Raw genomic sequence first — 27,002 nt, 5'->3', positions numbered from 1 at the left:
TTGCAGGGAGCTCCCTGCCACAGAGGAGTTCCAGAAAGAGCAGGAAGCAGGAGGAGGGTGTTACCAAAGCAGTTCAGCCTGTTTCCAGAACTGCAAGGCTGTGAGTTCGCATTGAATAGGCTCATCCGGTGCCCCACACAGGGAATGTCCCTTGTTCCCACAACATTTCAGAACACCAGGGATAAAGAAAGGGTTCTGAAAACTTCCAGAGAGAACAAGACAGAACAAAACACCAGGAATCCAAACACAAATTCCAACCTAGAAATGAGAAAATAGTCTTCAAGATACTGTCAGAAAAGGACTTCAACATGGGCTTCACGGCAAACCATCAGTCATCTGCGAGGTTGGGATAAAAGTCTTCTCGCACGTTCTGAAACAAAGGGTTACTTCCATGCACCCCCTTTTAGGAAGTTTCTGAGGAGACCTGAAGCTGAGGGGGAGGAGGTGCAGCCCTGTGGACAGCTGGGGAGTGGGTATGGTCTGCGTTGGGCACCACCGGGGCGGGACACCGGCCCACAGCTGAAGGACAGGGCGGAGACTTCGCTGCCAGGGTGGCCGGCAGGAAGCCCTGGGGAACATAATGAGGGGCGCTTTGGGCTTGCTCAGGGGGCTGGATCCAGTCCCACGTCTTGGTTGGGCCCCGTCCTCCTGTCCCTGACTTTCCTCATTAATAATTCCTGGCTTCAGGTTTTCAGAAAAAGCCGCATTAAACCTAGATCTGGGCGAGTGGTGTCGACGTGCCTGTCGCTCCTTCAGTCCGCTCCCCCCTTCTCACTGTGCGTGCTGCTTAGTTTCTGAAGACGTGTTTTTGGGAAGAGGCAGGAACAGCAGAGGGAGGCTCACCCACAACCCCAGAGGTCACCGCGAGGTGGTCGTAACGGAAGTCCCCTGGACGCTGGTGGCTGCCCTGTCTTCTCGCCCTCGGCTCAGTGGATCCGATCGGCCCAGAAGGCCTGGCTGTGTGTGCGTGTGCATTGTGGGGGGGGTGGGTGGGCAGCATCCATACCTGCCCACTTCTCACGTTCCCCAGGGCAGCTGGATGAGTGTTGACAAAGGCATGGGTTCTTGTCAGCATTTCTCTCCCTTCGGATACTACCTAGGTCCTTGTGCCTTCCACAGCCACCCCGTTATGTTGTGCCTACAGAGCCTGTCCTGGGTGCTGCCTGTCCGGTGTCTGCCTCGAGGTCACCTGCTGTACGTGTAGCAGTGAGTTAGTGGTTAGGGTTATGGTTCCTCTCGAGTGCCGAGCAGTCCGCGGTGTGGCGTCCTCGGCAGGGGCACTGCATTCTCTAGCTGGTGGCCAGTGGGGGGTCGTCTTCCCATATTGTGGCCAGAGCTCCTTTGAGCAGCTTTCCAGGTCCTCCTGTGGCTGTCAGTTCTGCCCCTGGGGGCTACGTAGGAGGGACATTGTCCTGGGGTGCCCAGTGTGTGTTTCACTTTTTGGGAAACTGCCAAAGCTTTAGCTGCATCTCATTTTTGAAGATCTTTATTAGGATGTACATAGTGACTTTTTTTTCAATTATAAAAGTAAGGTAACAATATTTGGAGACATGGGGAAAAAAATCACCTTTTATCAGCATCTTTTTTGTTGGCATTTTCATGTATGACTTTATCCAAAATTACAGTAACTTTTTCTTCCCCTTCTGATTATATGGGAAATTCTAATAATGCATAAATTTATAAAGAAAGTGAAATCTACATCAAATGTTGCCCCCAAGGAGCTGTTCCGGGCCACACCTTCTGGCACCTTCCAGTTACCCCGTGCTGTGGCCCATCCGTGCTGGCGCGCACCCTGTGCAGACACACTGCGGCCACACCGTGCCTTACCAGCCAGGCCCCCGCGGGCACAGGCTTAGGCAGTTTCCAGCATCTTTGTTTCAAGCAGTGCTTCTTTCTATTTCCTTATTTGTCAGTTGTTCTGAGTTTGAGTATTGGTGATAAATTCCTAGAAGTAGACTTTCCAGTCACAGGGTCTTCTCATTGTGCATTCCAGAACATTTTGTGAGGCAGCCTGTGGGTGGGGGGTTCAGGTGATCCACCCCAGCACTGGCTGCCCTTGTCCTTGATCAGAAACAAAAAAAATCATCTTGTCTTCTGTGGGGTTGCTTCTGAGTTAGGAAAATTGATCTTTTCTAATTATGTTTATTGACCATTCATAGTTTTTTTTCCTCTTACAGATGGATTTTTCTTTGCCATTTATTGTTTTTTTGGGGGGAGGCGGGGAGGGTGGTCATGCTTTTCTTGCTGATTTGCATATTAGAAATTAATTCATTCAGGAGCATGTGTTAACACCGCTGCTGATGCTGGACCAAGTGCTGTCCACCGAGGTGGTCGCAGAAAATGACAGGCCCATTTCCCACTCTCATTGAGCTCATGTAGACACAGCAGAGTCAGAGGAAGACTGTAGGGAACTGTGTGAGTTTTGGAGGGTTGAGGGTTGAGGGTGACTTTGGGCTGAGAGGGAGGAGTCTGTTCTGAGGCTTTTTGGGGCTAAGGACACAGCATGACAAGGGTTGTGAGGTGGCCATCTGTGTGTGTCCCTGGGGCCAGGCTGGCATGGCGGGCATTGGGCAGGGGCACACATCATGAGGGGCCTCGAAGACCCTTGAGAGTCCATGAGCCTTCACCACAGTTGGGGTCCTGGGGGGCTTCGAGCTAAGAAGGGAGATGAACAGGCACGCCTTCTGAAGACTGGGGTAGGGAGCCAGTGGGGTGGCTGTGGGGGGCCGCAAGCAACTTCCATGCCAAGGAGGCACCAGGGCAGGAGGCCAGGCTCCTGTCTGGACCCTCTGTCCCCAGACCGGCACGCTGTGCTGAGTGTCTCCTCCCCACAGCTTCTCTGAGCCTCCCACTGAGGAATCTGAAGTATGGGCCTCGGCATGTCAGACTCTGGCTTTCCGGAACTCCCATACCTGATGCCTTCCTCCTCATCTCAGAGAAGAAAACCGCACTTCCAATTAGAGGGGAACGTGCTGTGGGGGAGCAGGTGGAGGGGGAGGGGACCAGGGTCCCTTTTCCCAGCACAGCTTTGGTCTTCCCTTCTGCAGCTGCAGGGCCGGGCCTGTCCCAGGCCCCACATCCGCCACAGGATGTGGACGGTGCTCGGCCACAGGGTGGCTGCCGGCAGTGCTCTTGTGTGGATGGAGTTCTGGGGGTTTCTGACCCTCATGCTCTTATTAACAGGGTAACCAGGTGCCACTGGCTTTGCCCTGTGAGGCTTTTGGGCCAGCTCGGTACCTCCTGGCACCCTGTGTCCTCCCTGGACCTGCGGTGTGCAGTGCTCTTGGGCTGTATGGTGCAGGGCTGTGAGAGGCGGGCTGACCCTTCAGCTGACTAACTGGGGCGACCCATGGGCCTGGGGGTGCTGTGGGGGAGAGCTTGTCCCCACCCCCCTTTGGCTCCTTGGTCTGTGCCTGTCTCAAAGTACCCCCATCTCTGGAAGCTTCCCTCTGTCTTTCCATGTTGTAGAGGTGGCCTTCTGTTTCTTTCTGGCATTTTTCTAATAAAACGCTGTTCCTTCTATTTCAGTGTTTGGGGTGGGGGGCATGCTTGCCAGTGTTTGTGCTGAAGTCCCTGCAGGGAGTAAGGGCACTGGGAGGGGCCGGGGCACAGGCAGCATCTCACTGGGCTCTGCTCCCCTCCCATGTGGCCTCTGAGCCTCCTTCCTGGACTGAGCCTGGGCTAAATCTTGCAGCCCAGGCTTTTATACCAGCAGGGAGGGCGGGGCGACGTGGCAGGACCCACAGTGCCCTATTCTTAGGCAGGCTGGGCTGCATGCCTGTTAGGCTTGTAGAGGCTAGGGGGTGAAGAGAGGAAGTCACCCGTCTCCTGCCTTGAGCATACTGGCCTTCCTGAGCCCATGCATTCTCCCGGGGGAGTCAGTGCTGGTGCGCCTGCCCCTTGTTTGTAAACACCACGTCTGGCACTCACCTGGGCCCTGAGATGGGCAGGGAGGGGGCTGGGGCACATGGGCTCTCCTGCACTAAACAGAGGGGTGCTGTTGAGTCAGTAGGTCTCAGCCAGCCTGCCACGAGCAGGCCACCTTGCTTATGCCCTGGCCAGCGGGCGCTTGTCTTGGCAGATGCCAGTGTGGGGATCAGGAGGGAAGACTTGCCAGAGGTGCCTGCCACGTGGCCTGGACGCCCCTGCCCTCTGTGGTCAGTGGTGGCCAGGGGCCAGGCGGGGTGACTAGGCAGGCTTCAACAGCCACTTTCATTGTTCGGAGTTTGGCTTGACTTGAACTTGGAACAGAACGATTTTGGTGGTGTGGTGGTGCATTTCTCTGCTTTCTGGATGTGTGCTAATATCCTGGCGCCCAGCCCTGTGTGGGCCACAGCCTACCTCCTCTTCCCATCCAGGTGGCTCTTTCAGCCTGACCGCACACCTGCTCCCTGGTGACCTGGTAATCCATGGCTGCCCTGGTGCTGGGCTCCAGGAGAGCACTTGACCTCCAGCCTGATCCCTGCATGTCTTCCTCGCCTGCCACCCAGAGGTTCTTCCCTGACCACCTCAGCCTGGTTTACAGGGGTGTTGGGCAAGTGTGTGAGGAATGCAGGGTGAGCCCCACTTGGCCATGGGCCCAGGCCTGGCCCTAGCTCTCCTCCAACCCCTGTGTCTACATTTTTGCGTTGCCCTAGCAGCTTTGGCCCCCACTCAGACGCCAGTACCAGGGTGAGCCTCGGAAGGGGCTCCTGTTTTCCGTGGCCGCTGTGCATAGGAAACGGGTGTCCTGTGTTGGGCATTTCCTCTCTTTGGTGTGAGATGGTAGTGCAGCAGTGGTGGGTTTGGGGCTTTCTCCCTCCTTCCTCTCTCTGCTGCCGGGGCTGTAGGGGAGCAGCGCTGCTGTGACAAGGCCACCTGGGGCCAGCTCTCTGCTCGGACAGCTGAGCTCTGGGCCCGCATGGAAATAAGCTTCTTTCCTTTCCAGATGTGCCCGTCCCCTCTTGGGGGGTGGGGGTGGTTCAGAGCAAGAGCTCTGGAGGGGACTCCCTGTGTCAGATTTCTGTCACAGGGGATGTCCAGACACCTGGAGGTGAGCGCACTGTGCTGGGGGGGGGGGGGGGCTGCTGCGGCCTTGTGCACAGGCATCACCCCCAGACACAGCATCGCCCCTTGTGGCAGAGGCAGTGGGAATGGGGTGGGGACACTGAGTCCCAGGGCTCCAGTGGCTGTTCTTTGCTGTCCTTCCCCTCTTGTGTGCACAGGGCTCCTGGCCCAGCAAGGTGTCGGGGAAGCCTATGAAGCCTCTTTCTACCCAGCTCAGGGTGCCCCAAGTTACAGCCTGGTGGCCTGGCGCATGCTGAGCCATGTCACGGATCCTGGCCACTTGTGTGCAGGGGCACCTGCCTAAGTGGACCTGGCCCACTGTGGGCAGGATTGTGCCTCTGTCCTCTGTGTCCTGGACAGTGTGGAGTGGGGACCTTGGGCTGCAGGGCACTGGGTCAGCCCTTGCTCCAGTGGCTCTGGCCACAGGAAACCTGCCCCAAAGCCAGCCACCGCCTCCCAGCCCGAAGCCCACTTCCTCTCTGGTCCCAGTTCTCCTTCTCCCACTGCTGATGAGGGTTCCCCAGGTGCTCTCTGCCTGGTTCCAGCCTGGTTTTAGTTGTGTGATGATTCAAGCATCCCCTCTTTCTTTCTCTCTTTTTTTTTTAAAGATTTATTTATTAGAGACACAGCGAGAGAGGGAACACAAGCAGGGGGAGTGGGAGAGGGAGAAGCAGGCTTCCCGCGGAAAAGGGAGCCCGATGCGGGGCTCGATCCCAGGACCCCGGGATCATGACCTGAGCCGAACGCAGACTCTTTAACGACTGAGCCACCCAGGCGCCCCAAGCTTTCCCTCTTTCTGACCCCACGTGGGTGGTAACCGCCATGACATCGGCTGCCCGAAAGAACAGAAGTAGCATTCTTCGGGTCCCTCCCTAGCCGGTTCCACTAATGGGGGCAGCAAGCTTCCTGCCACAGAAGGTTTGCTTACATTCCAGGGGAGGAGCCTGGTGCGGTGGATGGGCCCTGCCTGGCCATGCGTGCTGTTGGGGGGCTGCTGCGCCCCTGGATGCGGCCCTGGGGAGGGGGTCTCTGGGGGCTGGCTGGCTGGCAGCTTCTCTCCAGGCCTCACCAGCAGCTGGGCAGGTGGGACCTTCCCCTGGCATGGGCAGGACCACTGGTGCTTGTGCAGGAGTCGTGCAGAAGGGGGCTGAGAAGACGGGGCTGCTGCCCAGTGTACAGACAGGGTGTCACAAACACTCTGTGTGAATAGTTCATCACCGCATAGCGTGTAGGGAGAGCAAAGTTGCAAGTGTGTCTGCGTGTGGCTTTCAGATGAATAGACCACATTGCCGCCCACGATGTCCCGGAACTGGAAAGGGGCAGCATGCAGAGGCCCTTGCGGCCCTTCCTGTCCGCCCCTCCTGACTCTAGATTGTGCGCCGGGTGTCTGAGACCCCACAGCGCCACCCCCCCCCCACCTTGGTCTATGGCTTCCTGCAGTCTCCACTGTGTGGGACTCGAAGTTGGTGTCCCAGGCAGCAGCTCCTGTTTCCCTGTTGGCACATGGTGTTCTTTGTGTATGCGTGCCTCTGATCAGTGTGATGGGCACGTATTTACATTCATCAAGACTTGCCAGTCTGAAGTGTGCACTTTGATGTGCTCTGACACCGTGTGCCACTGTGGGAACTCCTTCCCCCGCAGTGACGGTATGGAGCGTTCCATGTCCCTTTGCCACACCCTTGGCCACCACTGCCCTTCTCCCCAGCACGTGGTTTTGTTCTTGCTGCAGTTCGTGTCCACGGGATCACAGAGTGCCAAGTGTGTGGGCTCTGCCTCTGTCGTGGCACCGATGCTCGAGACCCGGCCAGGCTGTGTGTGTCTGTTCTGCGGTCCTCGTTGCAGCTGAGCTGTAGCCCCTTCCGCAGATGAGACACAGTTTGCTTAGCCGCCTGCCTTGGTTGGGCATTCGGGTCGCTTTCAGCAGTTGGCGACCGCCAGCAGCACCGCCGTGAACCGTCCCGATCCCGTCTTCGTATCTCCCGCAGAGGCCGTAGACCTGGGTCGCAAGGAGGTGCACGCGTGAGCCAGGAGGACTGCATCGCTCCTGAAGCTCCCACCGGCAGTGCTCGCCTCTCAGAGGCCTCTTCATCCCCTGTGAGCGCACGGACCCCCACCTGTGGGAGGGGGTGCTGCCTTGTGGTCTCCCTGCTGACTGATGCTGAGCGGCTGCTCACGTGCTTCTCAGCCTCCTTTCCTTCTTTGGGGCAAACGTCTTCTCGGATCCCTTGCCCACTTTTTAATGGGGTACTTTGTCTTTTTATTTTAGAGTTGTTTTTTTTTTTAAGATTTTATTTATTTATTTGTCAGAGAGAGACAGCGGGAGAGGGAGAAGCAGGCTTCCCGCTGAGCAGGGAGCCCGATGCGGGGCTTGATCCCAGGACCCTGGGATCACGAACTGAGCCAAAGGCAGACACTTAACGACTGAGCCACCCAGGCGCCCCTTTATTTTAGAGTTTTGAGAGTCTTTTATCTGTTGTGGACGAAAGTCCTGTGTCTGTTTGCGATTTGCTCATCCTCTCTTCCAGTCTGTGGCTTGTCCTTTCATTGCCTTACCGGTGTCTTCTGAGACACAGATGTCCTGAACGTTTGGTGACGTCCAGCTTCTTCTGAGACACAAATGTCCTGAGCGTTTGGTGACGTCCAGCTCATCCGTCATTGTCTTCTAGGGACTGTGCTGGCTTTTCTCCGTGTGACCCTGAGGTCTTGCTCCTGCTGTTTCCCAGAAGAATTTCCAGGCTTGTCCATGCTCCTTTCTGTGTGTCATGTGAGCTCCCAGGGGGCCAGGGTCAGGCAGGCAGGGTGCCAGGCTGGGTGTGAGCACCTGTCTGTCTCTGTGTCCTTCTCAAGCTAGCAGGTGTGCACGCAGCAAAGCTGGGGGGCGAGGGGAGAGACGTTCTGACACCAGCCGTTTCACTGCGTATGCTTTTGGGTTTTATGGATCCGTTCTCTGAAACTGTTTTTTGCACCCTCTTTGGATGTGTATATACCGGCAGTGGAAACACTTGAGCCAGCCAGGAGCCTGGTTGCCAGGTTCCTTGTCTTTACACAGACATCAGGGCTCATCCAGTGTTCTGAAATTTTTATTTATTTATTTTAAAGATTTTATTTATTTACTTGACAGAGAGAGACACAGCGAGAGAGGGAACACAAGCAGGGGGAGTAGGAGAGGGAGAAGCAGGCTTCCCGCGGAGCAGGGAGCCCGATGGTGGGGCTCGATCCCGGGACCCCAGGATCATGACCTGAGCCGAAGGCAGTCGCTTAACCAACTGAGCCACCCAGGCGCCCGAGCTCCTGCTCTTAAGGGCGTTGTCAGGGGCTGGCGTGGCCCAGCAGTGCAGGGGTCACGGGCTGGGGAGGCGAGCGCAGGAGCCTTAGGAAGAAAGGAGCGCAGTTGCCTAGTGGTCACCTGCGTGCGTGCGCGCGCACACACACACACACGTACTTGTATACATCTGCGCACACAACTTGCATTGATTCATACATACAACTGCTCACATACACACTCACACAACTCGCATGTACTCATGCACACCCACCTACATACATTCACATTCGTACGTGAATACACACACAACTCACGTATAATACACACACACAGTCACAAATGAACACACTGTGCACACATACGCAAATATATACACACTACTTTGCAATATGTGGCCCCTGGAGGAGTCCATGTGTGGGCTGGACAGTCCAGACTCTTGTCTTTCGTAGAGAAAAGCAGTAGACACATTGGATTAATGGCTGGAAAGCTTTCTTGGTCCACTCGACTGGGGGTTTGTAGAGACATTTTTGTGTTCATGCACCTGGCATCTGCCCTGTATAATGTCTTTAAGGGGTTTGTATGGATCTTCTTCATCGTTGGTTTTCTGGGCATAAAAGGGGTATGAAAGTATCCACTCTGGTCGCCTCGCTGGGTTAGGAGGACCTGTTGAGATCGTGTACATGGGGCGGTGCCCGAAGAGGTCTGGTGTGGAGATGTTCCGTTGTTTTGACTGGGCTCCTTCTGGAAGCCAGCATTATGCCAGCTATTCTGGATTTAAAAATAGCAATAATCCTGTCTCTGGCCTTCCAGGCCTCTGGGGAGGTTCGGGGCTCTCCACCCTGACTGTTCAGTGCTGTAAAGATTTTCTCACCCAGGATGCCGGCGCACCTGAACTAAATAATCGTGACTCGCCTTGTTTACCGAGAGGGCAGGCAGGGTCACAGGTCTGGAGCAGCGGGAGAGGGTGTCAGAGGAGCTGCTCCCAGGGCCTGGCTCTTCTCTGAACCCTGCTCCCTCCTTCCGGCGGGCCTAGGCCAGTCTGTGCTCCAGGAGACACTGGGGAGAAGCCCCCACTGTTTACCTGCTCGAGGGCCCCTTTCTGTGCAGTGGTGTCTGTGCCTCCAGCTTCTGACCGTGGGATCTGCCTGCTTCGAAGGCCACTGCGGTCCGTAGAACCAAGGTCCAAGGCAGAATGCGTGTTTCCTGAAATACCCAGCCCCTCTCTCTCCCTGGGAGAGCCACCTATCCGAAAGGTCTGGTGAGCAGGGGCTTCCTTCTTGTGGAGCTGAAGTCGGTGGCAGCCCGTTCTGGATTTCTTCCTGAGAGTGCTCCCTCCAAGCTCCCTACAAGTGAGGCTTGTAAGGAATGGCCCTCGCTGGCCAGGCTCGTCAGGTGAGGCCTCTTCTCCTGCCAGGTGCAGCCCTCACTTGGGAACAAAGCAGTGGGACAGCAAGGAGGCAGCTCTGGTGGCTCAGTGCCCCTGGCCTGGGTGGCCTGAGACGTCTGAGTGTGAGAAGGTACTCCACCTGTGGAGAGGCTCACCTGCCTTTGGAACCGTGCAGGACTGGCCACGTCTAGGCGGTGCTGGCTGAGCACGCCCTCATGCTCTGGGGGCATTGCTCAGCGGACCGGTGCCTGGACAGGGTTGAGGGGGGCTGCTGCATCCCTGTCTTCAGGGCTGGACGGGGCTTTTGTCAGGGCCGCTGGACCGAGCCGAGGGTCCCGTGCCTCCACACGACAGACAAATGTCACCCGAGGTGACAGTGTCAGCACCGTGGTCACCCAGGGCATCTGGGCGGCTCTGTGGCAGCCCAGGGGCAGCCCTGTTCGCGGAGCCCTGCACTTGCATCCGCTTCTGTCCCCTGCCCCGTCCTGTGCCATGACCCGGGCCTCCTGCCAGCCCATCCCAGACTGGCCGTCCCGCCCTCTCCACACAGGTCGGGCCTCTGCTCATGGCCACTCACATCCTTCAGGAGTTCCCACATGCCTCAGGCACAGTTCACACCTCAGCCTCGCTGCCCCCTGTCTCTTCAGCCCTCTCCACGTGGCTCTCCCGGGGGTAGGGTCTGTTCTCTGCACACTGTCCTTTCCAGGGCTCTGCGTGGGCTGTTTCCTGCACAGATTCTTCTTTTCCTTGCCCTCCTGACCCCTCTTCCCTCAGCCCTCGCCCATCTGGACCCTTCCCCACAGCATGTTGGGGTCAGGTGCTCATGTGTGCTCGGGGCTAGGTGAGTTCACTCACTGCCCCACTCAGAGCTCCACTAGGCGCTAGTGCACCTTTATTGAATGAAGGGCACACGGATGCGCAGAGCCTGAGTGTGGGCAGTGCACCTCTCTCTCTCTCACACACACATACCACGTGTAAGCCCAGCACACTCCTTGGACAGGCTCCCTGAGGAGGTGGTCCCGTTTACTGGGGAGCAGTACTCTGGCCTGAGGCTGCATCGTGGGTGTGGAGGAGCCAGGGGGGACTTCAGCAAGCCCAGTGCCACCATGCAGTTACACTCTGCTCAGTGCTTAGGGCACCCTCAGCCTGGCCACGTGTCCGCTGCCTGTAGTAGGTGTTGGCTCGTGGAGAGAGCGCCAGGGGTCAGAATTACCAGTGTGCACAAATGTGAACACCCCCCCCCCCACCAGGAGCTCGCAGGGCATGTTGGGGGTGAAGCCACCTTCCCCACATTGGCAAGCAGCACACATGCTGTCCTGTCCAAGTCACTGTGCAGTTAAAGGGGTGTGTGGACACCTACGAGGCCGCCGCTTACTCCTGGACTCTTCTGAGGCTGAATGTCAGGCCTTCCTCCCTGTGGCAGTCACCCAAACCTCCCGGCTGTGGCAGTCCTGTGGAGGACGGGCTTTCATGGTGGCCTGCAAGGCCTCAGATTGGTGGCGGGCAGAATGCACATGAGTGGGTCTGTGTGCAGTTGAGGGGGATTGGGGTTTTTGGTGGCAGGCAGCAGAGCCCTGATGGGGTGCGGGTCTTCTCCAGAATGACCACATCAGAAAGACCTTTTTCTGTCCTCCTTCCTTATTTAACAACAGGCTGGTTGGCCCGCCTCTCTCCACACGTGTTCTTTTTGTGCCCTCAGTGTGCCAGTCATGCTCTCCAAGTAATGGAATGTAGCGCTGAGGAAGCAGCATGCACCCCAGCCCCCCAATCTGGCATTTCCTGGGAGCGGGGAGAGCCAGCCACGCACTTCTGTGCAGCTCAGCCCAGCCCGGCATAGACTGGCACTCTGTCCACACTTGTGGGAGGGGCGGGGGGAAGGGTGGTGCCCACCCAGCACCCTCGCTCCCTCCTGGTGTCTACCACATTTACAGACAGAATCACTGTTCTGTTGTGGCCGCCCCACGTCTCCCATCGTGGAAGGAGCAGCGAGCATGCACAGGTACCTGGCCAGGGTCTGGATGCTGCGCCAGGGGACATCTGCATGATGCTGGCTCGGTGTGGCAGTGCACTTGGGGCTCCTGGGCCCTGTTGCTCCAGTCCTGGTGAGGCACTGGGGGCGGAGGCAACCTGCAGGAGCCAGGAGAGGAGCCAGGCTCCTGGCCGAGCACCGGGAGGAGGCAGGGGCAGCACACAACTGTGCTGGCAGGACGCAGGGGTGGGGGGTGGGGGGCTGGCTGCATGTCACAGTGCCTGACCCAGAGCAGGAATCACGGGCACTTAACACCTCCCGGCCTTGGGCCTGCTGCTGCTTTCAGCTGGAGTCAGTTTACTTTAGATGGACAATACACCTTTCCCCTGAGGACCCTGGCCCCAGGCAGGCACCGTGGCCCACGGGTGTCCTTCTGCATCATCCCTCTTGTGGGGCGACATGGTGTTTTAGGGGATGTGGCTCCCTTCCAGGCATGTGCGTGTGTTTAGCATTGCCATCCTGCCTTGTGTGGGTGAGTGAGCACCTGGGCAGCATCCTGGGACAGAGAGAACAGACTGGAGGGGCATGGGAGGGAGGAGGGAGACCCGTCGGCCACTGCCATCCTGCAGCGAGAGCAAGGGGGTCTTCTGCCAGGGCGGCCCGGCCGATGCACTCTGTACATAGACCGGAGGCCCTGCTCGCGGACGGGTGTGGGCGAGAGCGGGACAGTGGAGCACGTGTCTCCTGAGGAGCCAGGAGGGGCCGCACTGGAAGGGCAGGCTGAGTGTACGGAGCCCATCAGCACGGTGGGGCAAGGGGGGTGACGGGAGCCGTCAGGGTCTGCCGGCCGTACCTGGCACACGTTTTCCGCGCATTGAAAGGGTCCAGGCCTGTACGTGTTCCCGTGTGTGCACACAGCCACAGAGCCCTCTCCACAGTCAAGGACGGGAACCTACCCATCAGCCCCTTCCAGGCAACCCCGGCATGCTTCTCCCCTTAATGGATTAGTGACATTTTCCAGCCACTTATGTGAACAAAATCCCCTTAGCGTGAGTTTGCGATTGCCCACATTGTTGTGTGTGTCAGGAGGTCGTTCGTCCGTGTCCTCGGTGGGACTCTGTGGCACAGGCAGGCCTCAGCTGGTCCATCTGTCCACCTGCCGGGGACCGTGAGGGCTCTTTCCCCACGTTGGCTGGTACAGGCGAAGCTGCTCTGAGTACGTGCGCACAGGTCTGTGTACAGACACACGCTTTCTCTTCACTGGAGTGCCGGGGTCGAACGACACGTGTATGTTAAACATTTTAAGAAACTGCTGAGCCATGTTGTGCAGCGACTGCCCCCCGGCCCCAGTGCCAGCTGTGAGTGAGAGCCCCGGAGTCCGCCCCTCGTCAGCCCCAGGTGCGTGCCCGCAGGCCCCGCAGTCATGGCCCTTCAAAGGGAGCAAGGCTGTGGCTCGTGTGGTTTTATGCTGCCTTTCCTCGGGACCTAATGACCTCCAGCGCCTTGTTTGTGCCCGCTCGGCTCTGGTGAGGAGGGTCTACTCAGACTCTTTGCCTGTTTTCTACTGGGTTTGGTCTTCTTGTTGAGTCATACGGGGCATTAAACCTAGATGCACGTCCTTTGTCAAACATGTGCTTTAAGAGGGTGTGCCTCGGCCTGCAGCTTGTCCCCACGCGGCTTGCTGGGCGGGGTGGGCTCACGGGGGGGGGGGGGGCTGCTCCTTGCTTTAGAGTCTTTTCCTAGGTTCCATTTTGGGAAGCCTCTCTTGCCACGTCTTCAGGTTCATTCGTGCTTGCTCTTGCTGTGTTTGGTTGGCTCTTAATCCTACCCAGAAATTCAATTTGGATCTTTTTTTTTTTTAAAAGATTTTATTTATTTATTTGAGAGACAGAACACATGAGAGGGGGGAGGGTCAGAGGGAGAAGCAGACTCCCCGCCGAGGAGGGAGCCCGATGCGGGACTCGATCCCGGGACTCCAGGATCATGACCTGAGCCGAAGGCAGTCACCCAACCAACTGAGCCACCCAGGTGCCCTCAATTTGGATCTTAAAGCAAGTCTTCCCTGTCTCTCCCTAACATGCTCAGTGTTTTCCTGCAGCTTCTGGAGCAGGTGGGGACACAACTGTGCTGACCTTCGCATGTTGTCTTCGTCTTCTGTCACCTGGTCATTTTGGGGTCCTTTTCCATCGATTGCTTGACTCTTAACAATGGGTTGCATTTTCCTCCTTCCTTGAAGGCTTGGCATTCCCGAATAGATGAAAGACCATGTGAGCTCTGCCTTTTTTGGTCTGCATGTTTTTGTACATTTATAGCTATTCTTGAGCTGTGTTGCTTGGACTCCTTTTGGAAACGGTTGCTCGTCTTCAGTTCTTGTCTGTGTTCTTTGTTTGCTGGGGTTATGGTGCTATTTCACGTAGAGCTAATGCTTCTCACTGCTAGCAGATGCACACCTTCTTGAGTATTACACCTGACACCATGGGCCAAGTTTTTCCACTCTGACCGGTGGCGAAGGGACTCCTTCCAGCCCCCACGTGAGCCTCAAGGACTGGCCCTCCACCCCTCCCAGGTGGCTCATACCACCCCTCAGTAGTTCCCTTGCAAACACAGCCCAGCCAGTGCTCGGCCAAGGACCCCCCTGGGGCCCTGAGCACATCTCTCCTCTTGGGTGCCCTGCCCCTCAACCTCTGGCTGCTCTGGCCTCCCCAGCCTCCTGGTGGAGACTGGTCAACTCAGGGTTCCACTGGGCTTCTCCCTGTGGTGCAGACTTACCTTGTCAGCTTCCATCCCCAGGGTCACTGTGCTCTATTGTCTGGTGTCTAGGGTCTTGAAAGCCGTCACACATTTTATCCAGTGTCCTGTTGTTTCAAGCAGGAGGTAAAGTCTGGTCCCTGTTACTGCACCTTGACCAGGGTGGATGCCCCGATTGGAAGTTCTGTTTTGAGGACCTTCTGGTTTGAAAGGTATGCACACTTAGCAAAACCGAGTGAGGTTTGAAATTGCTTTTATTTCCCCATTCTTGCTTTCTTCAGTGTGTGAAAGCAGTGGGCCCTTTGGTGGCAGAGAAAGGCAGCCCTTGGCATGGGAAAGCCCTGTTTCTGTTCGCTCCTTTGGTGTGATGTGTGTGTTTGGGGGTGGGGTGCACACTGGCTGCCCTGCGGTCCCACTGAGCTTCCAGCCATGTCCCCCGGCCACCCGGTGATCACAGTGCCAGGCCTGGCGGGACCACCAGCTTCCCACCCTGCCACAGCACAGGGCCACCAATGGAGCACCTGCACGAGTCAGGACTACTGGGTTTCCAGAAGCTCCTGGAGCACACGTGCGGAGCAAGACTTGACCTGTGACCCACGCAGGTTAGAGGGACAACTCCAGAGGGTGCTCGTCTCCCTCCCGTGCCTTCTCTGGAGGAATGGAAGTCCCCACCCAGGCCAAGCAGAGGTGGGCCTGGGTGTGAGGAGACAGGACGGGGTCTCGGCAGCAGAGACCTGCCTCCCTCCATGCCTCCCTCCCGCCCGCTGGGCAGTTCTGGGGAAGTCAGGACAATCACCACTAGTTGTTCTTAGACTTTGCTTTAAAAAGTACGCGTTTGCCCCACAAAGGGCCCCCTTCCATTTGTTGTGAAAGCCACTGGTGCCACTGGCCAAATGCAGACCATGCCTGGAGGGGCCCAGGGAGCACCGTCACCCCTGCCACGTGCCTCTGTGCCCCAGGTCCCCCTGGAAGGCCCCATGTGCAGAGCCAGAAGCCCTTGCTGTCCGTGGAGATGCAAGGAGGAAGACATGCTTTCTGTCACTGTGGACGGGAGTGTGGCGCCCCTGACCTGGCAGAGCGCTGCCTCTGTTGGTTATCCAGGGATGTCGCTATGGACCTGATTTCTCGCACACAGTTCACACTCACATGGGCTCTGTTGTACCGTGTGTGACATCCTAATGCACTGCGGCCTGGGGCTTGACCGGGAGTGACCACACCTTTGCCGTGCTAGCTGTTCCAAGGCAGCCCCTGCGCACTGAGGGAGGGTGCTGCCAAGGACTCCGTGAGCCCGGGTGTTCACGAGCAAGCCTGTCTCTTGGCTGGAGGCTGGATTGATGTCCAGATTTTAAATGAGGAGTGTGTAGTTAAGGGTGAGGTTTCAGTGGGCACGTGGGCCCTAAGCTCTGTTTCCTCATTCACACCCAGTAAGACCCTAATCTTCCTGTTCTCTTCCCTTCACCCCATCACCTGAGCTACTCTGAAGCAAATTCTGGACGCTGTGACAGGACAGGACTGCTTTTCCTTAAACAGAGAGCATTTTGTTATATCAAAGCCGCAGTCCTTATAACAACGTCACATAATCCAGTCAGTGTTCATGGATTCAAGGAAAGTCCATATGTTGCAGTTTGATGACAGGTTTTATAATTCTTTTTTAGCTTTGTATTTTGAAATGATTATAAACTCACAAGAAATTGCAGAAACAGCCCGGAGAATCCAGTGTCCCATTCAGCCAGCCCCTGAGTGGTGACACTGCACACAACTGCAGTATAAGAGGGTGACGTTGGCACAGCACTGTTGACTAGGTTGCAGACTTGACTCAGCGAGTCGCTCAGTCCACAGGCTCTGCGCGGTCTCTTTTCTCCCTGTGGGCCCATTGAGGAGACCCAGCAGCTTTGCCTGTGCTGCTTCCCAGCCATTCCTCTGGGAGAGTTTAGCACATTCCTCCGTGTGTCCTGTAAGTTGTCAGCTATCCCGAGACACTAGTTGGATGGAGTTCTTCTCTGGGGGCAGGACTCCTCGGCAGGGGTGGTGTCTCTCCAGTCGGAGGCTTGTACTCTCGGGCTGTCTGTGACTTGCTTGCGGACTCTAGACCACTGCCCAGAATCACTCCTTTGTTAGTCATTACAAAGGCCACATCGCGGCCTCTCTTCCCCGTTGGTCAGATGGAATACTTGCATAAAGAAAACCTTCCCCTCTTCAACTAACCGGGCTCCTTGAGGAGGGGGACAAGTGCTCACTCTGTCCTTTCATCGACTGTCCTTCCAAATAGGCTTTGGTTCTTTGCCATCCTCCAAAGGTAAACAACGAAGTGTTTTTGTGAAAAATACCATTAGACAAAGGTTTGAACAACTCTGTTTCAAGGTTGGGTGTTGTCCTTCCCTATATCCTTAGGTTGCCCCACCCTTGGCCATGGAATGTCTTCAGGCTAGTTCTGAGTCATGGTGACAGTGACCCTCCTGGCATCAGACGCTGTTGAAGTCCTTTCCCCTGACAGCAGGGTACACACCTGGAATCCGTGTTCGGGAACCCGCCTGGCTGCCACAGGGGCAGCGACGTGTAGAGGCCACAGTCTGGACATCAGGTGTGTTCTCCGCTTCTGAGCTGGTTATGTTTTCTTGGCCTTCTCAGTGGACAGAGGTAGAAAAGGTGTGAGTGTAGAGGACCCATGAGTTCTTCTGGGTCCTTCAAATCCAGGTTCAGGACCTCCCCTTCATCTGCATCTCGACACTGCAAAGCCCGTTCTCAGCCATACCACCCCCCTGTGCCCATTCCACGCCAGCCATACCCACAAGAGGAGCACAGAAAGCAGAAACCCCGCGAATGGGAGCCTGGGCAGGGTGGACCCTCCCGCACACGCGGCGGGAATGGAAGCCGGTGCAGCAGACGTGGAAAACGGCGTGGCGGTTCCTCAAACAACTGAAAATGGAATGACCATGAGTTCCAGCGATTCCTCTTCTAGGTATTGACCCAGAGAGCCAAAAGCAGGGACGCAAGTGGAGGCTTGCACACCCACATTCACAGCCGCTGACGTGGGGAAGCAGCCCAAGCGTCGTCGACGGACAAGCAGATAAACGTGATCCATCCACACACCGGACCGTCACTCAGCCTGAACACGGAGGGACACGCTGACTCCTGCCACAGTGTGGGTGGACCTGGGGGACGTGATGCTGAGTGAGACAGGCCAGACACAGAGGGACAAATACTGCAGGATTGCCCCCACATGAGGTCCTTAGAGTCTCCAGATTCACAGGGAACAAGAGAGTGGACGGTGGGTGCCGGGGGAGGGATGGGGGTCAGTGTCTCGGGGACAGAGAGTGGACGATGGGCGCAGGGGGAGGGAAGGGGGTCAGTGACTCAGGGACAGAGAGTGGACGGTGGGCGCAGGGGGAGGGAAGGGGATCAGTGTCTCAGGGGGGCAGAGAGTGGACGGTGGGTGCCGGGGAGGGATGGGGGTCGGTGACTCGGGGACAGAGAGTGGACGGTGGGCGCGGGGGGAGGGAAGGGGGTTGGCGACTCGGGGACAGAGAGTGGATGGTGGGTGTGGGGGGAGGGAAGGGGGTCAGTGTCTCGGGGACAGAGAGTGGATGGTGGGCGCGGCGGGGAGGGAAGGGGGTCGGCGACTCGGGGGCAGAGTGGACGGTGGGTGCCGGGGGGGGATGGGGGTCGGTGACTCGGGGGCAGAGAGTGGACGGTGGGCGCAGGGGGAGGGAAGGGGTCGGTGACTCGGGGGGACGGAGAGTGGACGGTGGGCGCCGGGGGGAGGGATGGGGGTCGGTATTTCATGAGGACAAAGTTTCCGTTTGGGAAGATGGGAAGTTCTGGAGACCGTTGGTGAGGACAGCTGCTGAACATTGTGAATGTGCATAATGCCCCTGAACTGTGCACTTAGAGACGGTGAAGACGGTACATTTATGTGTATTTTGCCACAATAAAAAGATTGTTTAGAAATGTTGATCTTTTAAATAAATTCAAAATGGATGAAAGATCTAAATGTGAGACTGAACCATCAAAGTCCTAGAGGAGAACATAGGCAGCAGCCTCTGTGACCTCATCGCTAGCAACTTCTTACTAGACATGTCACTGGAGGCAAGGAAAATAAAAGCAAAAATGAACTATTGAGACATCAAGATAAAAGCTTCTGCACAGCGAAGGAAACAGTCAGCAGAGCTAAAAGGCAGCCTACGGATGGGAGAAGATATTTGCAAATGACCTACAGGATAAAGGATTAATATCTAAAATCTATAAAGAACTTACCAAACTCAACACCCAAAAAGCAAATAATCCAGTTAAGAAACTGGCAGAAGACCTGAGTAGATACTTTTCCAGAGAAGACATCCAGATGGCCAATAGACACCCGAAAGGATGCTCAGCTTCCCTCATCATCAGGGAAGTACAAATCAAAACCACACTGAGATACCACCTCACACCCGTCAGAATGGCTAAAATGAACAACACAAACAACGTGTGTTGGCGAGGATGCAGAGAATGGGGACCCCTCCTACGTGTTGGTGGGAATGCAGGCTGGTGCAGCCACTCCGGAAAACAGTGTGGAGGTTCCTCAGGATGTTAAGAATAGAGCTACCCTGTGACCCAGCAGTTGCACCATTAGGGTACAAAAATAAAGCTTTGAGGGGGCTCATGCACCCCAGTGTTCATAGCATTATCAACAACAGGTGAACTGTGGAAACAGTCCAAGTCTCTGTCCACTGATGAATGGAGAAGGGAGATGTAGTGTGTATGTATGATATGTAATATTTATATAATACATATATATTTACATGAAATGTTACTCAGCCATCAAAAAGAATGAAATCTTGCCATTTGCAATGACTTGGATGGAACTAGAGAGGTTTTATTTTTTTTAGACTGTATTTAGTTATTCAGTTATTTGAGAGAGAAAGCATGCACCCCTGGGCGAGAGGAGGAGCAGAGCGAGAGGGACGGGCGGCCTCTGAGTTGAACACAGAGCCCGAATCGGAGCTCCCAGGGCATTATGCTAAGTGAAATACATCAGTCAGAGAAAGACAGTGATCACATGATCTCACTCATATGTGGAGTGTAAGAAACAAAACAGATGAGCATAGGGGAAGGAAAAGAGAAAGAGACGGAAGCCGACCATAGGAGACTCTTAATGATAGAGAACAGGCGGAGGGTGGATGGAGGGAGGTGGGGGATGGGCTGAGTGGGGGATGGGAATTAGGGCACCCGTTGTGATGAGCCCTGGGTGCTGTGTGTAAGTGATGCATCCCTGAATTCCACTCCAGAAACCAACATTGCGCTGTATGCTAACTAACTAGAATTTAAATAAAATTTTGGAAGAAAAAAATAAATTAAAATTTTTTTAAATGTTGATATTTTTCTGCAGTTACCTTTGTAAAGCCCCCAGTCCCATTGTCTTCATGTGAGAAATGTTAAATTAGCCCAAAACTTCTTCCTGCTCCCCTTCCTCCTACACCTGATTTGGAGTGCTGTTACTCCTCTCCTGTTGTTGGTTCGGTGTTCTCACGTGGTCGTCCCACGGATGTCCTTAGCACTTTGGTTGTGTCAGAACCACCTGGAGAGCTTGTTCACCCACATGCCAGCTTCACTGCAGAGTGTCCGGGCTGGTGGGGCCGGGAGGACCTGAGAACTGGCGTTTCGGGCAGGCTCCCAGATGCTGCTGCTGCTGCTAGTCTGGGAGCAGCTTGAGAAGCCGTGATGGAAGTGCAGAGAGGCCTGGTGGGCACCACGGGGCCCGAGCTCCTTGTCTGCACCTGCATACAGGCTTGTTCACCTCTGCAGGATCAATGTGTGCGGCCGGGTGATTCATGGGGCGGGGGGCGCTGCCCTGGCCTTGGCCCACGTCTCCAGATATTACCCAGTGTTCCCGGGGTAGTATCACCCCCAGCTGAGAACTTCGACTTGAAAGACACTTTGGATAGATGCGGAGTCTTCAGCTCACCTTTCCTTTCCTTGTGCCTCTTGGACCCCACTCAGCTGTCTGAGCTCAGGCCACCAGAATGGAACACTACCGATGGGTAACATAGACAGCACCCCTTTAGTCTCACGGTTCTGGAGTTGGACTTCAGGGTCCTGGCTGATTTGGGTGTGTTGGGGGCGTGGGGGGTGGAGATCCCTTTCTCTCCTTTTAAGGTCACCATTCCCATCGTGGGGCCCACCTTCATGACGTCATTCACCCCTAATCACCGTCCAGAGGCTACAGGTCCAGACACCACCTCACTGGCAGGACCTAAATGTAGGAATTGGGGGGTGAGAGACACACACGCATTCTGTCTGTAACAACAGCCTTCTGACAGAAAGCATCACTGGGAGTCTGATGAAAATACAGCTTCCCTGGCAAGCTAGTGGTTTTCTGGAAGGATTTTTCAGTGTCCCAAGTGCACTGATGGATGGTGAGTCCTCCGTGGGCAGCTGTGCTTTTGATGGGGGCCTGTTCACTGTGCAGTGTCGAGTCTTCTTTCACTAAAATGCTTTATCTTCCTTTATAAAAACTTTCAGTCTTTTAAAATTGGTGTATAATTTACAGACAGTATAATGCACAGACCTCAGGTGTACAGTTGGCTGAGTCTTGACGGATGTGAACACCCTGTGCTTTACACCCCCAAGCCCAGAGAATTCTGTCCTCACTGTTTCCCTGCTGCTCCCCTCCCGAGGGGCAACCACCATTCTGATTTCTTTTTGTCGAAGATCAACCTCACCTTTCTAGAACTTCATATAAATGGAACTGTATGGACCTACAATTTTCTTTCTGGCATTTTTTTTCTCAGCATGATGTCTGTGCGGTTGAGCACATGATGCGTCTTATCAGTGATGTTAGGCATTTGATTGCTGAGTAGTATTCGTTGTATGAATAGACCATAATCAGCCTGTTCTTCTGTTGATGGATTTTGGGGTTGTTTGCAGTGTTTGGCTATTGTAGTAATGCTGCTGGGAGCATTCTTGTGTGCCTTTATGAGGACGTGGGTTTCGTTTCTCTTGGGTAAATACTTAGGCACTGACTTGCTGGTTCATAGCATAGATGACACGTTTCACTTTATGACAGACTACTTCCAACTCTTTTCTCAAGTAGTTGTGCTGTTGTCTACTCTCACCAGCAGTGTGTCAGAGTTTTGGTTGTTTTGCCTTCTTACCCACACTTGGGTTCTTAGTGTGTTTAATTTTAGCCAGCCTAATGGAATCTCATCAGGGATGGATCTAATCTGCATTTCTGTACCGACCAGTGATGCTGAGAAGTTTCTCTTGTGTTTATCTGCTATTCCAATAGCTTCCTTGGTAAAGTGTGCTGGTCTTTTGCCCCATGGGGCTTGAACTCACCAGCCCGAGATCAAGACCCTGAGCTGAGATCAAGAGTCAGGCACTTAACCGACTGAGCCACCTAGGTGCCCCTTAACTTTAGACTTTTTTTGTGGCTGCCCTTTTCCAGTTGAGAATGTCCCCTTCTGTTACTTTTTTGCTGGGCGCGTATATGAACATTTTGCCATGTACTGTTTCTATGTCTAATTGAGATGATCATCTTTTCTTCCTTTAGTCTGTTAATATGGTGAATTATATTGACTGGTTTTTAAATGTTAGCTAAGCTTAGATTCCAGGGGGGCGCCTGGGTGGCTCAGTTGTTAAGCGTCTGCCTTCGGCTCAGGTCATGATCCCGGGGTCCTGGGTTCGAGTCCCATATCGGGCTCCCTGCTCAGCGGGAGGCCTGCTTCTCCCTCTCCCACTCCCCCTGCTTGTGTTCCCTCTCTCGCTGTGTCTCTCTCTGTCAAATAAATAAAATCTTTAAAAAAAAAAAAAAAAAACTTAGATTCCAGGGACAGACCTCTCTTGGTTATGATCTGCTACTCCTTTTATATATTGCTGGATTTGTTTTGTTAATATTTTCTTAGGGAGTTTTACATCTGTGTTCATGGATGATATTCTGTAATTTATCTTATCCTGTGATGTTCTTATTTGGCCTCATTAAATTACCTGGGTGGTGTTTCCTCATCTATTTTCTGGGAAAGTTTTTGTAAGAATGGTATTCTTTCTTTTTTTCTTTTTTTTTTGAGAGAGAGAGAGAGAGAAAGAGTGCCCAGGTGGTGGGGGAGAGGGAGAGGGAGGGCAAACCCTCAAGCACACTCTCAGCTGAGTGAAGAGCCCGAAGCAGGGCTTGATTCCATGACCCTGAGATCATGCCATGAGCTGAAACAAGACTCAGACGCTCAACCAGCTGAGCCACCCAGGCGCCCCTGGTATTATTTCATCTGCGTATTTGGTAGAATTCACTCATAAAGCCACCTGCTTTTGGCGTTTCCTTGTAGAAAGGTTTTTAATTATAAATTCAAATTTTCTATTTGTTCTTGTGTCCGTTTTGGTAACTTATATTTGTAAAAGAACTTGTCTGTCTCATTATTGTCAGCATTCAGTGGTTTACTGCCTGTCAATCCTTGAATCATCCAGTGTATTTATTCTTGTGGCTCTAAAGTCTTTGTTACTTGCAGCATCTTTGTTGTGTCTGGGTCTGTTTCTGTTGACTCTTATTTTTCCTGGTTGTGGGTAACATTTTTTGCTCCTTCACATACGTGTGTGCATGTGTGTGCCCGCGTTAGACATTGTGATGGCAAGTGTTATTAAAGCTCTGGTTTTCGTTGTCCTTCCTTAAAGAGTGCTGTGGTTATTCCAGTATGCAGTTCGTTTGCTGTTGGTTCAGCAGGACCCTTTGAGGCTTGGTGAGGCCTGATGAGGGCAGGTCTAGAGAAACCTTCCTCTGGGGCTGCTGTAGCCCTGTTCTGGCGTGGCTTTCAGTGGAGGTCCTGTGGAGCCTCGGTGGAGTGCCCTCTCTCTCTCTAGTCTGGGAGTGGCTGTGCCTGTCTTCTGCCTGACAGTCTTGACAACACCCCTTGAGCTTACAGCTCTCCCCATAGCTGCTCTTTGCCAGGCCTTCGGAGGGGCCCTGCATGCCCCCATCTGAGTAGCTGGCCAGAGGCTTAACTGGCTCTGTCCTTTCTGGCATCCCTTCTCTGGGCAGCCCAACTCGTCTGGTTCACTGCACATTACAGCTTCAATCCTTGCCTCCATCTGAGGCTGCGGGACCTGCATGGGCTTCGCCTTCCTGCACCCCAGCCTCCAGCAGGCAGTGGATTGCTGCTCACCCTTGGGTTCCCTGCTCTTGGGCACTGTCCTGAACCACCAGCATGTTGTCCAGCATCTGAAACCCATTGCTTTGTGTATTTCACCCAGTTAGTAGCTGCTGGTGGTGGAGGTCAGCCCAGGACCTGTCACCCTGTCATCATGCAAGTGAATGTCTCTTCGTTCCTTTTTTATCTAAAAAATTGCTCCTTTCCATCCTGTGTTTCCTGCCATGTTGGCTTTGTGTTCCTTCTGATTTAGCCTGCATTTCAGGGGCTCTCATTTCTGGTTCTTCTTTTGAGTTCTTTTGCCTCTCTCTTCAAATCTTTAAGTCACTTAATTTCTGAGATTGCCTAATTTGTTGGGCTATAGTTTTCATCTGTCTTGTGCATGTGTCTTTCTGGGGTGTTTTTGTTCTCAGTGGGGGGCTTATTCTGTCTTGTTCCCTTCTGTTTCGTTGGACTCAGCCACGATGCTTTTCTCACTTGCTTTTTTTTTTTTTAATATTTTACTCATTTATTTGACAGAGAGAGAGACAGCGAGAGAGGGAACACAAGCAGGGGGAGTGGGAGAGGGAGAAGCAGGCTCCCCGCTGAGCAGGGAGCCTGATGCGGGACTCGATCCCAGGACCCTGGGATCATGACCTGAGCCGGAGGCAGACGCTTAACGACTGAGCCACCCGGGCGCCCCTTCCCATTTGCTTTTAAGCGAAGCTTGCGCTTGCCTGCACCATTAATAAGGGTACTGGGCCCGTTTGCTTTGCTGCCTTCACAGTGTTGGAGCTCCCCTGCCGTGGTTTTGACTAAGTGATTCAGACCCTGGTGGCTCCTCAGAGGTGTCTCCCGATTGGAGGGGGAGAGGTTATAGACAAGCCAGGGGAGGAGGCTGGACTGATCCACAGGTGACAGATCTGTCGGGGCATTGGGATGAACACATGCACAGGGTTATGCAGATGCAGATGTGCACAGAGATGAGGATTTAGGTGTATAGGTGAGCGCACACACGTCTCCCTTCTCTGTCAGCGGAGAGGACCGAGGATAGTACCACCCAGCAGCCAAGTGTCAGGTTTTCATCTCCAGTAGAAGGGACCAGGGCTTCCTGGAGAAACAGCTGGTTCTGACGCCAGGGCAGGCAGTGGAACAAGGTGAGCCCAGAGCGACCTTCTAGTGCTCTGCTGCAGCCGCTGCAGGCTGGTCCTCCCCTCCCGGGGACCCCGCATCTCACCTGCCAGGGGCTGTGTGGTCATCCCATTAGCGCCTCTCCCCTGGGCAGCAGCACAGGAGTCATGCTGACTCCCAGGGGGGCCCCGGAGACACTGTCCTGCCAGGACAGAAGGGGCCTGTTTTGTCCTGCCTCCCAGGTGGCCAGAGCTCTGTTGCGGGTGTCCTCAGCTGTGCCAGGCAGAGGTTGCCTTTCGCCGTTGCACATTGATCTGTCCTTTCGGTGGCTTTGGGGTGGTCCCTGCAGAGTTGGGTTGAACTTGGACAGATGAGAAGGTCAGCAGGGCCCTTTGTGGGATGTGGCCTTTCGGGGGTAGAAGGCAGAGCTGATCCTGGGCATGTGGGTACAGGGGCCTGGCAGACCTCTGGCTGTGCTCTGTGCTGGGTGGGGCTTCGCAAGGAGCGTGGGGATGGGCTGTCACTGTCTCTGTGGTCAGAACTGAAACCAGGGCTGAGCAGAGCACCATCCTCTTGGAGATGTTTGGTTTTTCAGTACTTCATGGCCTCCTTTGTCTACAACAGCTGCGAAGAAGGCCTTGGGCACTCAGCTTCTTGTACCCCCACAGGAAGGCGTTGTGGGGCTGCCCTCCAAGAGCAGCCTTTGCCCAGTTCCAGCCCAGTGCCTGCTTGGGACGCCCTGGGAGCCAGCCAGCCTTACCTCTCCACGGCTGTACCAGTGTAGGTGCGCCTCAAGCCCATGTCCGTGCTCTGCAGGTGCGTGGCCAGCCTGTCTGCAGCCCAGCTAGCCTCCACCCCACCCCGCCGCCGGTTTCTTGTCTCAGCTAGGCTGGGGTCAGGCAAGGGGTGTGTGTTGCCCGCCCCCGCCCCGAGCTCCTGGGGCAGAGCTGCTTCCTGCTCTGTGGTACCACCCTGGGGCCTTGCCAATCGGTCCTTCCCAAGGGTGGTGTCCATCTCCTCGGCAGTGGCCTTAACCCCACACAGCGCCCACAAGGCGCCACTTTGAAAAGGTGATTGAGACACTCCCTCATGTACCCAGACTTGGCCAGCCTTCGCCTGTAAAGGAGCAGCTGTTTGTCTCTGCCAGGCCGGAGCCCTTCTTTCTCCCCCTGCTGCCCTCATTGGCTGGTCTCCTGGAGGGAAGGAGAGAGGGAGGGGAGGAAGGAGGGAGCGGCTATCTGGTGCCCTGGTTCCCACTTTCCCGCCCCATCTCTGCACTGCCCCACCATGCTTGGAGATCACAGCAGTCTCCCCACAGACCGAGCTCTGCTCAGCCAGCCCCCCAAAACTGGACTCAGCTGCAAAATGGTGCTCCAGGCAGTCGGCAAAGTGCTCAGGTGAACTGGGCAGGGGGTGGTGGGGGTGGTCTGACTGTCCCTAGTTCCTACCCCAGGTCAGCCTGGGGAGGAGTGGCTGTAATTGCCGCTCCTCCCAGCTAAGGTCCCAGTGGTGTACAGCCGCTGGGGGTGGGGGGGCTGGATCTGGCCAGGAACTTCGTTTGGAGCCAGCTTTTCCCTAAATGCCTGCACTTCTGTTGCTTGTGGGAGGGAGCTCATGCTCCTTGAGGGAGTGCAGCCCTGGAGGATCTGGATGAGAACAGGGGGCCCACAGGGGACCCGTCTCCCTCTTTGTGGTTAACCACTTTTGTGACCAGGGCAGTCCTGCCTTGCCCTCTCCCAAGCCTGCCAGAGCGGCAGGGTGATTGTCCCATTGTCCCCAGGTGGGATGACCAGAACCTATCCAGGAGTAGCCTTGTCCAGAGACTTGACATGGGCCACAGCTGTCTGCTCTAGGGACTGGGGGCTGCCAGAAAAGCCATTTCCGACCACTTTTTAAATTTCTTTTTTGACCTGCAGAGGGGTCTATAGGAACTCACTCCAGTCCCGGTTCTATGTCTGTATTAATAGAAGCCTGCTTCAGGCTCTGGGTAGAGCGAGTGCAGCCTGCTGGTGGGAGGGTGTGGGGGCGGCGGTCTGCAGCAGCAGGCTGACCTGACCCTCAAAGATGGGCAGGCCTGTTCTGGTGCAGTGGGGCTCCGAGGGGCGCCGGACACCTGTGCTCGCAGGAGTCAGGAGCACAGCCAGAGCCTGAGCCCAGAATGGGTCACACTGTAGACTCACATCTGTCTTCCTTCAGTAAACATCTTGCATTTGCCTGAGACTTCAGTGGGTCATTTTTAAAATTGAAAGTGAATGTCTCTTGCTTTTCCAATTATGTCTTTAATTGTAACCAAAGTAAGCAGGCCTCTTGGTGTGACGGTCTGAGGGGAAGCCAGGCCCAGCTGGTGGTTCGTGTGGAGTGACCGAG

General features: G+C 55.1%; 1 protein-coding gene across 2 annotated transcripts in view; it reads left to right on the top strand.

Moving 5' to 3' along the window:
* Positions 1–27,002, top strand: part of MOB2 (MOB kinase activator 2) — a 77,083-nt gene that overhangs the window by 33,444 nt on the left and 16,637 nt on the right. The window contains exon 1 of one of the 2 annotated variants that reach the window (XM_073889767.1): positions 25,912–26,032. The exons of the other annotated variant lie outside the window; for it this stretch is intronic. Coding sequence (XP_073745868.1) covers positions 25,923–26,032 — 110 coding nt within the window. The 5' untranslated portion in view covers positions 25,912–25,922. Of the gene's footprint in view, positions 1–25,911; positions 26,033–27,002 lie in introns of those variants that run through there. 2 annotated transcript variants of the gene reach the window in all.

The sequence above is a fragment of the Callorhinus ursinus genome, unplaced genomic scaffold (assembly GCF_003265705.2).
Source record: "Callorhinus ursinus isolate GAN/ISIS: 27379988/994484 unplaced genomic scaffold, GSC_fseal_2.0 scaffold118, whole genome shotgun sequence".
NCBI classification, from domain to species: domain Eukaryota; kingdom Metazoa; phylum Chordata; class Mammalia; order Carnivora; family Otariidae; genus Callorhinus; species Callorhinus ursinus.
The sequence above is the reverse complement of the archived record's forward strand: the minus strand, read 5'-3'. Positions and strand labels throughout refer to the sequence as shown.